We start from the raw sequence: 13,527 nt of genomic DNA on the forward strand, positions 1-13,527 counted from the left end.
CTATTATGTCATAGGAAACCCATTCAAGTGCACAACAAAGGTGTTAATTGTACAGCAAGCTGTGTAATGTTGTTGTTTTAAACATAAACTAATTTGGTACTGCCCTACGAATAATTGTCAATAATTTTTTTATTCAATACTCACTTAAATTTGTTTAGTTATTATTAGAGTATTAATTTTATTTCTGGAATATTTAGAATTAAATACCTTGGAGAGAGACTATGTGAACACCGTAATGATATTATTATTGAATATTCTCCCTCTTAAATTAATACTTAAAACTAAAGTAAAAATACAAGAAACATGAAAAACAATTTTCAAAAATTTTCAAAAAATGGCAGATTTTCGACCTTTTTATTTTTCTATAAAACTGGTTACTATAGCACAATTGAAATGCGGAGAACCCATTATTCGCCTCTGCGCATGTTTATTATGCTATAGTAACCATTTATTTCAAAACTGGTTACTATAGCACAATTGACATGCGCAGAACCCATTAGTCGCCTTTGCCCATGTTTATTATGCTATAGTAACCATTTATGTCAAAAGTAACCACTTTTTTAACATGCGCAGAACCCATTAGTTGACTCTGCGCATGTTTATTATGCTGTAGTAACCATTTATGTCAAAACTGGTTACTGTAGCACTATTGACATGCGCAGAACCTATTATTCGTCTCTGCGCATGTTTATTATGCAATAGTATCCATTGATGTCCAAAAATAAAAGGGTCGAAAATCGGCCATTTTTCGAAAATTTTCCTGTACTATAGTACAGGGATTTTTCAAAAAATGGCAAATTTTCGACGTTTTTATTTTTCGATAAAACTGGTTACTATAGCACAATTAACATGCGCAGAACCCATTAGTCGCCTCTGGGCATGTTTATTATGCTATAGTAACCATTTATGTCAAAACTGGTTACTGTAGCACTATTGACATGCGCAGAACCCATTATTCATGTCTGCGCATGTTTATTATGCAATAGTAATCATTTATGTCAAAAAATAAAAGGGTCGAATATCGGCAATTTTTCGAAAATTTCCCTTTTTTTTTCAAAAAATGGCAAGTTTTCGACCTTTTTATTTTTCGATAAAACTGGTTACTATAGCACAATTAACATGCGCAGAACCAATTAGTCGCCTCTGCGCATGTTTATTATGCTATAGTAACCATTTATGTCAAAACTGGTTACTGTAGCACAATTGACAGGTGCAGAACCCATTATTCGTCTCTGCGCATGAACCCATAATTCGTCTCTGCGCATGTTTATTATGCAATAGTAACGATTTATGTCCAAAAATAAAAGGGTCGAAAATCGGCCACTTTTCGAATATTTTCCTGTACTATAGTACAGGGATTTTTCAAAAAATGGCAAATTTTCGACATTTTTATTTTTCGATAAAACTGGTTACTATAGCACAATTAACATGCGCAGAACCCATTAGTCACCTCTGCGCATGTTTATTATGCTATAGTAACCATTTATGTCAAAACTGGTTACTGTAGCACAATTGACATGCGCAGAACCCATTATTCGTCTCTGCGCATGTTTATTACGCAATAGTAACGATTTATGTCAAAAAATAAAAGGGTCGAAAATCGGCCATTTTTCGAAAATTTCCATGTACTATATAGTACAGGGATTTTTCAAAAAATGGCAAATTTTCGACCTTTTTATTTTTCGATAAAACTGGTTACTATAGCACAATTAACATGCGCAGAACCCATTAGTCGCCTCTGGGCATGTTTATTATTCTATAGTAACCATTTATGTCAAAACTGGTTACTGTAGCACTATTGACATGCGCAGAACCCATTATTCATATCTGCGCATGTTTATTATGCAATAGTAATCATTTATGTCCAAAAATAAAAGGGTCGAAAATCGGCCATTTTTCGAAAATTTCCCTGTACTATAGTACAGCGATTTTTAAAAAAATGGCAAGTTTTCGACCTTTTTATTTTTCGATAAAACTGATTACTATAGCACAATTAACATGCGCAGAACCAATTAGTCGCCTCTGCGCATGTTTATTATGCTATAGTAACCATTTATGTCAAAACTGGTTACTGTAGCACAATTGACAGGCGCAGAACCCATTATTCGTCTCTGCGCATGAACCCATTATTCGTCTCTGCGCATGTTTATTATGCAATAGTAACGATTTATGTCCAAAAATAAAAGGGTCGAAAATCGGCCATTTTTAGAAAATTTTCCTGTACTATAGTACAGGGATTTTTCAAAAAATGGCAAATTTTCGACCTTTTTATTTTTCGATAAAACTGGTTACTATAGCACAATTAACATGCGCAGAACCCATTAGTCGCCTCTGCGCATGTTTATTACGCTACAGTAACCATTTATGTCAAAACTGGTTACTGTAGCACAATTGACATGCGCAGAACCCATTATTCGTCTCTGCACATGTTTATTATGCAATAGTAACCATTTATGTCCAAAAATAAAAGGGTCGAAAATCGGCCATTTTCCGAAAATTTCCATGTACTATATAGTACAGGGATTTTTCAAAAAATGGCAAATTTTCGACCTTTTTATTTTTCGATAAAACTGGTTACTATAGCACAATTAACATGCGCAGAACCCATTATTCGCCTTTGCCCATGTTTATTATGCTATAGTAACCATTTATGTCAAAAGTAACCACTTTTTTAACATGCGCAGAACCCATTAGTCGCCTCTGCGAATGTTTATTATGCTGTAGTAACGAGTTATGTCAAAACTGGTTACTGTACCACTATTGACATGCGCAGAACCCATTATTCGACTCTGTGCATGTTTATTATGCAATAGTAACCATTTATGTCAAAAAATAAAAGGGTAAAAAATCGGCCATTTTTCGAAAATTTTCCTGTACTATAGTACAGGGATTTTTCAAGAAATGGCAAATTTTCGACCTTTTTATTTTTTGATAAAACTGGTTACTATAGCACAATTAACATGCGCAGAACCCATTAGTCACCTCTGCGTATGTTTATTATGCTATAGTAACCATTTATGTCAAAACTGGTTACTGTAGCATAATTGACATGCGCAGAACCCATTATTCGTCTCTTCGCATGTTTATTATGCAATAGTAACGATTTATGTCAAAAAATAAAAGGGTCGATAATTTTCGACCTTTTTATTTTTCGATAAAACTGGTTACTATAGCACAATTAACATGCGCAGAACCCATTATTCGCCTTTACCCATGTTTATTATGCTATAGTAACCATTTATGTCAAAAGTAACCACTTTTTTAACATGCGCAGAACCCATTAGTCGCCTCTGCGAATGTTTATTATGCTGTAGTAACGAGTTATGTCAAAACTGGTTACTGTACCACTATTGACATGTGCAGAACCCATTATTCGACTCTGTGCATGTTTATTATGCAATAGTAACCATTTATGTCAAAAAATAAAAGGGTGGAAAATCGGCCATTTTTCGAAAATTTTTCTGTACTTATAGTACAGGGATTTTTCAAAAAATGGCAAATTTTCGACCTTTTTATTTTTCGATAAAACTGGTTACTATAGCACAATTAACATGCGCAGAACCCATTAGTCGCCTCTGCGCATGTTTATTATGCTATAGTAACCATTTATGTCAAAACTGGTTACTGTAGCACAATTGACATGCACAGAACCCATTATTCGTCTCTGCGCATGTTTATTATACAATATTAACCATTTATGTCCAAAAATAAAAGGGTCGAAAATCGACCATTTTTCGGAAATGGCCAAATATCGGCAATTTTTCGAAAATTTCCCTGTACTATAGTACAGAGGTTTTTCAAAAAATGGCAAATTTTCGACCTTTTTATTTTTCGATAAAACTGGTTACTATAGCACAATTGACATGCGTAGAACCCATTATTCGCCTCTGCGCATGTTTATTATGCAATAGTAACCATTTATGTCAAAAAATAAAAGGGTCGAATATCGGCCATTTTTCGAAAATTTCCCTGTACTATAGTACAGGGATTTTTCAAAAAATGGCAAATTATCGACCGTTTTAATTTTCGATAAAACTGGTTACTATAGCACAATTAACATGCACAGAACCCATTTTATCGACTCTGCGCATGTTTATTATGCTATAGTAACCATGCATGTTTATTATGCTATAGTAACCCTCTAATGGTTACTATAGCATAATAAACATGCGCAGAGTCGAATAATGGGTTCTGCGCATGTCAATTGTGCTATAGTAACCATTTATGTCAAATATGGTTATGATAGCACAATTGACATGCGCAGAACCCATTATTCGACTCTGCGCATGTTTATTATGCAATAGTAACCATTTATGTAAAAAAATAAAAGGGTCGAAAATCGGCCATTTTTAGAAAATTTCCCTGTACTATAGTACAGCGATTTGTCAAAAAATGGCAAGTTTTCGATAAAACTGGTTACTATAGCACAATTGACATGTGCAGAACCCATTATTCACCTTTGCCCATGTTTATTATGCTATAGTAACCATTTATGTCAAAAGTAACCACTTTTTTAACATGCGCAGAACCCATTAGTCGCCTCTGCGCATGTTTATTATGCTATAGTAACCATTTATGTCAAAACTGGTTACTGTAGCACTATTGACATGCGCAGAACCCATTATTCGTCTCTGCACATGTTTATTATGCAATAGTAACCATTTATGTCAAAAAATAAAAGGGTCGAAAATCGGCCATTTTTCGACAATTTCCAGGGATTTTTTAAAAAATGGCAAATTTTCGACCCTTTTATTTTTCGATAAAACTGGTTACTATAGCACAATTGACATGCGTAGAACCCATTATTCGCCTCTGCGCATGTTTATTATGCTAATCAAAATAAGAGCTAAAACAAGAACACGTTTTGTTGATTATCTCAAAACTTTGCTTTATGCAGTTGAGTGGTTCTTTCATGACGGGGCAGTATAGTACAGGGATTTTTTTTATAAAAATGATATAGACTTTTCAGAACTTTAATACAGTATCCATTAGTGTGCTAGTATCTACTAAACATTGCAAGTAATGAAACTACATCAAAGGTACAATTTACATTTTAGTTGGGGAAATATTTATTGTAAGAATGAAAATATTGTGTACAATAGATTGGTAATTATGTAATTCTTTTGCAAATGCAGCATTATGAAATATGATAATATTCACAGTTTTCACAAATTAATGATAATTATTTTTGTTTATTAAAAGTTTTAAAAATATGTCCTTGTAGGCATTGTCCGTAGCAAGACAGTAAGAGTGACAACGCCTTAGAAACAAACAGCGTGGTGCGTCGGTCTTTTCGTGCCATTCCCTCTTTAATTATTAAAACATCTTCATCAGCAGGATAGGAAGATAAGGCTGCTCCGCTGTGAGGTAGTACTGTTTTGTGACTTCAGTGTTGTTATATTTGGTCATAATATTATGCCTGGTCCCAGTATTGTTTGTGCAGGTGACATAGTGCAGGTGACATCATTTTTAAATTGGTGCAAGTTTTCGTATAGTTGGCGCTAAGGCAATTAGGTCTTTTTCGTATTATTATCATTACCTTAATGCTTTTGCCACCACAATGCTTTTAGTGACTGGAACTTCCGCAATCGAGGAAAACACAAAGCACTTGGATTATTACATGAATACTAATTATTAACTTTTGCTTATTTTTTTTTTAGTTTAAAGAATTTACAATTTGAAATTATAACATAATAAAAAGGGTTAAGGAAACTATTTCCTACGTATAGATAGTCACTGCAGATTACGGGAACTCTCATTTCTACTATTTTACCTAAAAACTACTTAAAAAATAATGATTAATTCTCTATAAGAGCATTCCCTTAAAAACTATAATACAATTTATTTTGTCCAGTGTCGTAAAATTTAACAAAAAATATTGGAAGCTTTCCCGCCAGAACTGTATGCTACTATCACCTTCAAAAATCTTACATCGGCTAAACATCTATTTGACAATCGTATATTATTATTATGAAAATTTACTTTTATCAAAAATAGCAACTTTAATTGGATATAGTACTAAAGATAATCGGCTTGTTAGCTTGCAGCACACATTGGACATTGAGGGCGCTATGCAGTTCTTACCGGACCTTAAGTATCTTATTAAATTCAAGTACACTATTATACAATTCTTGAGCAGTAAATTTGAAATAAGCTCGGCAAAATATACTGTGGTTACTACAAAATACTGGACTTTACATTGGATTAAATTTTGGGTCATGATAATCATTTAAAAAAAGTTAATTATCAATTAAACAATACAACAAATAGCACCTTGATGAAATAAAACATGTATATTGTTCTTTTCAATAAACTAAACTGCAAAACATACTGGTCCAGCTTTAAATCCAAATTGTTTGCTGTTTTTTCCAAAGTCCATGGCGGCAAAGTCAACAATAGGCAACTGATGTAGTTTTGATGTTGATATTTCAAATACTGTTTCACCATTCTTGGGTTTATTCTGAAATTGGATAAAGATAACAAAAAATATATTAAATAAGTATGTATTAATTTTAATTTTGTATGTGAAACTGTGAATCGAATGAAATTTCATAATATTTAATTTCATTTATTGGTTTGACGAAAAACATCTGGGCTTCAAAAGAGACAATGAAATAGCTTGCAAGCCTGAAGATGATTGGTAAAATTACTTGTGGAGCGCTTATGCCATTGCTTTGTGTCTAACTGGGAACAAACAAGCACAGGCTTGAGCATTTTAATCTTAATTTTAGGCCGCTGATTCTTGTACAGTATCATGTCTTCTGACAGCCTATCTATAAAAACTGAATGTTTAGATGGCTGCCTTCTAAATTACTGTCAGTAGCCCATGTGAGATCATAATGTATTCCTGGTTAAGAGCTCAAACATCATCAATGCTCTAGGACTGAATCATTAAAATAATACTTACCATACATTCGTCTTTTAAAATTGTAGGCTGGTAATCTAAATCATAGCCAAACTCTTCTTCATTGGCGCCTAGAAGACGCACAGCATTGCTATAGCTTTCTTCGTCCGCGTCATACCATGCAACACTCTTACTGCACTCGTACGTAAAGTTTTGCGTTGCTCGTGTACTCAATAACCTCAAGAATGTTAGCTGTACTTGTCCAACTCTACCATACGTAATCTTAAAGATAACGGAAAGAAAGATTCTTCAATTAAAGAACATGAATGCTGAATGCTACCCAACAAAATCTGAATATAGATACATCACCCCCTCCCCCTCTGCACTATAACCCCTAATGTCAGTGCAAATGAAGCAGGCTCTTTACAATTACATTTACTGAATAAAACCTAACATAATTGTTATTGATGGATTACTTACTGGATATCCTTGACGGAATTCACTGAAAAATTGGCCTGGTTTAGCATTTTTATATGCACGAGGTTTAGCCTACAGAAATAAAAAAAACACAAATACATAACCCACACAGACATTTGGCCTATAATGCGCTCTAAAATGACCAGAAATAGTCACTTTAATTTAGTCGTTTTTTATAGCTTATACGATTACTTTTGTAATCTAGGTTCTAGACAGTAATTCGGCTTAATATTTATAAAAAGAAAACTAATAATTTTGGCACATATGGCGTGTCACAATTGTATAAATTACCAACAAGGGAAAGTACGTAACAGGAAAAAATATTAAACACTTATGGCAAAGTTTGCCATAATTATTACGTTTTTATTCTGGTCATTTTGAAGCTACAGGTATACAATACTTACAAACCATGCATTTATGGGTTTAAATAATAATTAAACACAATAAAAAAAAGTCTCCATATACACAATATAGTAGACTTTACTGCTATAAATTGTAAAGAAAAAAACACCACACAAGTTAAAAATGGTTTTATGAAAATGTTATTTGAAAATACACCAAGGCAAATTTCATTCAAAAATTCCCTTGGGTCACAAAATCACAGTAGAATGCCATAGTTCACAAACATTGTAATTTATAAGTGATCAATTCAACACAATATCTTGACCAATCGAAAATGTGATTGGTTCAGTATGTTCATGAATGCCAAACGAGTTGACAGGCGTAGCAAAAGCAGTCTAAAAATGTAAATCTACTCTAATTCGTCGAAAGAACGACTGTAAAATAATTGAAATTTCAGTTTGCAAACTATGGCATCATTTACAATAGAAAAGAGTTGAGAGAGAATCTGAGAATAAATCAGTTAAACATCGAATAAATAAAATTATCAATGTATACCGAATCAACATCATGGAATCCAACGGGAAGCTGTGAGAGAAATACAAAGAGAAAAACAGAAAACGAAACATATTTTAGATTCTGTCATTCCAATATTTAGAGAACTGAGGAGAAAATTCAATATTAATATGTTTTCACAGAATTAAAGTTACATAAATTAATTATTGCAATGTAGATTTGTATGAATGATTTTGTCAGTATGAAGAATATAAAATTTAGATATTGTATGAATTTTAATGCGTGGCAACTTACAGAAAGTTGCGAGATATTATGTGCAAACATTCTAAACATATTGAAAATTTGTGCAGGCTTTCCAAATTTGTGAACTGTGCGCAATGTATGTGCCATGGCAGTATGCGTCATTGAAATGACATGCAGGTTATAACTAGGGTTTTCATAATTTGCTCCATGCATACCAAATAAATGATCTGGTATTAACTAATGATGCAGGTTGTAGTGTTTACGCAAGGTGTAAACTATTTGTGGCGTAGGCATGACAAAGTTTCAGTAAAAGGCAGTGTGGACCAGGGGGCAAAATACAAAATTAACCAATCGAATAGCAATTATACACTCAGGTGTGTTATAAATGATCATGTTCTATGTTGTGTTTTCCTATAGGTGTGCAGTCACATGGTTTAGTTAAAAACCTACCTCTGCCGTGTCTGGATCAGGATCAACACAGGTTTCACCACCAGCGGTGAAATTACAGAATACGTAGATAGCATCCCTAGCAACTCCTTGATTGGGATCGATCCAGTAATAGCCTAGAAATAAAAATAGTATCACAGTATTCATAATTATTTATTACAATATATAAAAATTGTTGTTCTCTCTAATTAGGGACCAGTTTATATCAAAGCAAGTAATAATTATATTAAAAAAACATACCATCTTCAAAATCAGGATGACACATGTGAAGATCTTTACATGTTCGTGCAGGATTGTCTCTTGATCCAACTGGTTGCTTCAATCTCTCCAGTTCTCTCTGAAGCTCTTCCAATGACCCGAACATCTGCTCAAGTGCCTGCCTGTAAATAGGTGGCAGCATCTCAAAGTCTGATTCAGAGAAGTAATCACTGTCATCTCCTTCTGAGACTGCTTCGTTTGTTTCATTAAAACCATTGACATCTCTTCGTCTACGTCGCTTCACGCTTCCAGTAAACAATGCAGATGGAAGTGATGAACTACTATAAAGACTACTATCACTACTAGCGGCTTGGAATGCTTTTGTTGTTGCAATGGTCTTTAACATCGAGTCCAATATTGCTTTTGGTGTTGGAGTGGGTTTGTCTTCATCTGCGGAGTTTCCAGCATTACCACCGCCATCTGCATTGCCAATACCAACACTACCACCGTAGGCACTTCCTCCACTTCCTCCGTAGGTGCTTCCTCGGTAGACGCTTCCTGATACACCACCTCCGGCACCTCCAGCGCCGCCGTTAAACTGGTGGAAATTTGGTCCAGTTGATACGATTCCTCGATCGATAAGATCTTGTAAACTCTGAATGAATAAATTTAAATATTTAAATATAATAATATAAGCTCATGTAAACTCTGTATATATACATTTCATAATGAATATTTTTTCTTAGTAGTTTACACAATATTGTTCTTCGTCCAGTGATTTAAAGGATTGTTTGTTTATTGTTTAACCACACACAAAGTATAATAAACTTTTTTTTTTAATTAAGGATAATTATTTACTCGTTCATTCGAGAAACAATATGCATTAAAATATCCCTTTTACACTGCCAGCAAAAGTGTAGAGTTGATCTGAAATTTTGCAACTCGGGTCGTACTCGAGACGCAGAAATGCCGAAATGTAGGCCAGTGTAAACCATGTAAATTGCTATTCGGGTTGCTAAACCACCCATATGTAATATATTCAGAGTCAAGCCAACCTGATATTGTTTTATTTATTCATATAGATCTGCGCAACTCTTAAAATGTGCATCTTCTATCATATTTTTTTTTCATGGAAAACCAAATTGCAAAATTTAATTGAAAGACTTTGTTGAATTATATATTATCAAACAATAGTGATTAACTGTACTTACATCCATTGATGTGCCAGAACCCTGAGGAAAACAAGAAAATGTTTAAATTTGATATTTAACTTATTATTATTCATATGATTACAGAGGTTTATTTTACAGTTGCAATTATATTTTATTAGGGACAATGTCAACATTTTTCTACTGCAATACTGCAGTAACTATATTTTGTTCAGTCTTTAACATGTTTGTGAAGTTATTTAGCAAGCTTTCTTGTGGTATTAAAACTTACAGTATTGACTGCTTCATAACCGTCTATATTGGAACTAAAAGCATACATTATTGCAGTAAAAAATGTACTTACTGCAGTAAAATAATTTTAACATGACCCCTTATTAGGAAAAGCAACGCAAAATGTTGGTAGTTTCCGCTAAGGACGCTTTTTTTCTTCATACAAAAAATTTTGAAATCAAATATGTGATAAGGTCAACATCACAATCGTCAATAATGCTATAATTGTACTTGCCACTACCATCGTTATTGTCATTGCAACAATAATTACAGTCTCTTATTCTCAGTATTATAACCATAATTTCATAAGTGTTCTCAATATGTACTTATACTACTTACTGGTGGTCCTGGAGGTCCCTGTAAGAAAGAAAAGAAAACTTGTATAGTTATGTTTATAATTACATATCTTAAAATTATAATTTAGAAATAATGATTTATTATGGTAAGGAAATATTTGTATGACTTTATGAGAATAGAACATTATTATTTAACTGGAGGTGTGGATGACATATGCAACAATATTCATGATGTACAGTTGCCATTCAATGGCACTCATTTGGTTTGTGGGGTCCCCTGCCTTAACCGCTTGACTCCATTAGTGTAGCAAATTAAAATAGTTTTGTGAAATACTTACAGCTGGACCAATGTCTCCCTTTAAACCGGAATCTCCCTTATCTCCCTTTGGTCCCAATCGTCCTTCTGTACCCTAAAAGAGAACGCAATAATTTATTATTTACCTGACTTCCTTAAATGTAAGAAAAAGTTTAAACTGTCCCCTTTCTTGTAATAACTGGAAAAAATTTAGTGATTGGAACAGAAACTGCGTGCTGCTCAACATAATATGAAAAGATGAATGCTTGGAATTTCCATACGCGAAAAAAAACTACAGAAATCTTTGGATCCTAAGCCAGAAAAGGTTATAAAGTTAAAAAATCAAAGAAATAGTCTTTGGGCAGGTCAACTAGAATGGATGGACAAAAGCTGTCACTGAATGGATACCAAGAAACAGTGTCACTGTCAGGCACCAAAGAATAGAGATGCCACAGGTGTAAGATGGATGAGAACAGCACAGTTATTGAGTCAACTCGAAGAGGCCTTCACCCTGCAGTGGGTTGAAAATGGCTAGCAATGATGATGCTTCAACTAAATTGCTATTATACACACATTTTCCTTTGGACAAATACAATGAACTACTGTATCAACTATTTACATGTTTCAGTGTTATAATGTGTATGCAAGTGTTTCTATTTTATGTCAAATAACATACATATTTACAACTTTAAAATACCAAAACACAACAATTATATGTACTTACTGGTAAACCTGATGATCCCGATGGTCCCATAGGTCCACGTGGTCCTTCTGGTCCCTAAAGAAAAAAAGACACCATTATAATTTATATTCTTCACTGTAAGTACAGCATGCAAACTGAAAATTATTACCCGGCCAGCTGAAGCTGACTGGGTTCAGCTGAAGCTGACTGGGCTCAGTTTTTGGTTCTTTCTGTCTTCCTTCTTTCTGGCAACATTATAAAATGGTGTTCATCTGACTTCGGTCAGTATGACTGAGCTTAAGTGTCAAAGGTCACACAATCCATATGATTGGGTTCTATTGAACTATCGATAAAGTTTATATTATTTTTGGTTATTTATTCTTACTTCTTAAGGTGAATTGATGAATTCATTATTTATTTAAGATTAGTTGTCCAAATCTATTGATTATTTTTTAAGTCCAATAAAACATTTTGATACTTTACCTGTTCTCCATCTGGACCAATGGGTCCTCTTTCACCTACGTCACCCTTATCTCCTTTCTCACCGCCTGGACCGTCAGGTCCATTCAATCCCATCAACCCAACGTGACCCTATTAATTTAATAAAATGCATTTCATAATGTTGAAATAACAGATTTTTAAAACGTGATAATGATGATATATTTAGTGACGATTATTTGTAAACTATAATTTTGAAGCTATAAATGGACGCCTGTGTTTGTTATCTTTTATGCATCTTTTTATGTGCTTCTTCTGAAATAATAGTCTTCTTAATACATTCTGTAAGTCAGTAGAATTGACATTTGTAATATACTGCATTTTTACTTTAATACTTATTTCCATCCATAGGGAAGGTGAAGGCATATTATCACTATGATTATGGTATTAAATTCATTTATATCTGTAAATAACAACAACAACAAATACAGAAGAAATCCATAGAGTACTGTACCTTAGGTCCAATTTCTCCTACAACACCGGGCACACCACGTTCACCGATTTGGCCCTAAAGTAAGTAAAAAAAATATATAAAAAAAATAATAAGAAATAAATGAATCACAACCTGCCATTTGTTCTTGTGGCCAGTTGAGCTATCTATCACAACATCGCTTTTCTATTTTACTTTAATGGCTAATTTTAAGCTGTAACACATATCTTAATTTTCTGCCATTTTATTTGTTACTGTTAAGAACATTGCTAAATTGTCTAAATTAGGAAATTTGTAAATGTAGATACTTACTTCTGGGCCTGCTGGTCCTGTTGACCCTGGTGGCCCCTGGTCTCCGGCTTCTCCCTGAAAACAATCAATACACTCAATTACAAACTTTTTGATTCATAATTAATCATTCCATGTACTTTGGTACTACTATAGTACAAATATATGTACTGTATTAATCCATATTTTGAAAATTGGTATTTTTAAGTTATATTGCCAGCACGACAGTCCTATTTGAATAGTATGCCAGTTGTAGTTGAAGGTAATATATACAGCCATTCGCTAGATAAAAAGGGCTTATTATTAATATTTATTACCTCTTCACCAGTCAGACCTCTAGGACCTGTTGAACCTTGTGGGCCTGGTGCACCCTAAAAGAAAAACAAATTACATTCAGTGAAAATGGAAATAGGTGCATATATTTTCGAGATATTTTATGGTAGATCTTTAAAGTAAAAAACAGGATGTACATTAACATTTACATGGGTAATTAGGAATTACCAAATGCAATAATAATTATGTATATCTTTATGTA

General features: G+C 33.5%; 1 protein-coding gene across 2 annotated transcripts in view; it reads right to left on the minus strand.

Annotated features, from left to right (window-relative positions):
• Window positions 1-4,890: 4,890 nt before the first annotated feature.
• Window positions 4,891-13,527, minus strand: part of LOC140046966 (uncharacterized) — a 63,986-nt gene continuing 55,349 nt past the window's right edge. The window contains exons 50-63 of one of the 2 annotated variants that reach the window (XM_072091744.1): window positions 13,310-13,363; window positions 13,017-13,070; window positions 12,729-12,782; window positions 12,260-12,367; window positions 11,819-11,872; window positions 11,138-11,209; window positions 10,843-10,860; window positions 10,276-10,296; window positions 9,107-9,719; window positions 8,870-8,982; window positions 8,219-8,248; window positions 7,325-7,393; window positions 6,908-7,126; window positions 4,891-6,460 (exon numbers count right to left, since the gene is read on the minus strand). In XM_072091744.1, coding sequence (XP_071947845.1) covers window positions 6,314-6,460; window positions 6,908-7,126; window positions 7,325-7,393; window positions 8,219-8,248; window positions 8,870-8,982; window positions 9,107-9,719; window positions 10,276-10,296; window positions 10,843-10,860; window positions 11,138-11,209; window positions 11,819-11,872; window positions 12,260-12,367; window positions 12,729-12,782; window positions 13,017-13,070; window positions 13,310-13,363 — 1,626 coding nt within the window. In that variant the 3' untranslated portion in view covers window positions 4,891-6,313. The remainder of the gene's footprint in view (window positions 6,461-6,907; window positions 7,127-7,324; window positions 7,394-8,218; window positions 8,249-8,869; window positions 8,983-9,106; window positions 9,720-10,275; window positions 10,297-10,842; window positions 10,861-11,137; window positions 11,210-11,818; window positions 11,873-12,259; window positions 12,368-12,728; window positions 12,783-13,016; window positions 13,071-13,309; window positions 13,364-13,527) is intronic. The other variant, XM_072091745.1, reaches the window with a different exon arrangement.

Source organism: Antedon mediterranea, chromosome 4 (assembly GCF_964355755.1).
Source record: "Antedon mediterranea chromosome 4, ecAntMedi1.1, whole genome shotgun sequence".
NCBI classification, from domain to species: domain Eukaryota; kingdom Metazoa; phylum Echinodermata; class Crinoidea; order Comatulida; family Antedonidae; genus Antedon; species Antedon mediterranea.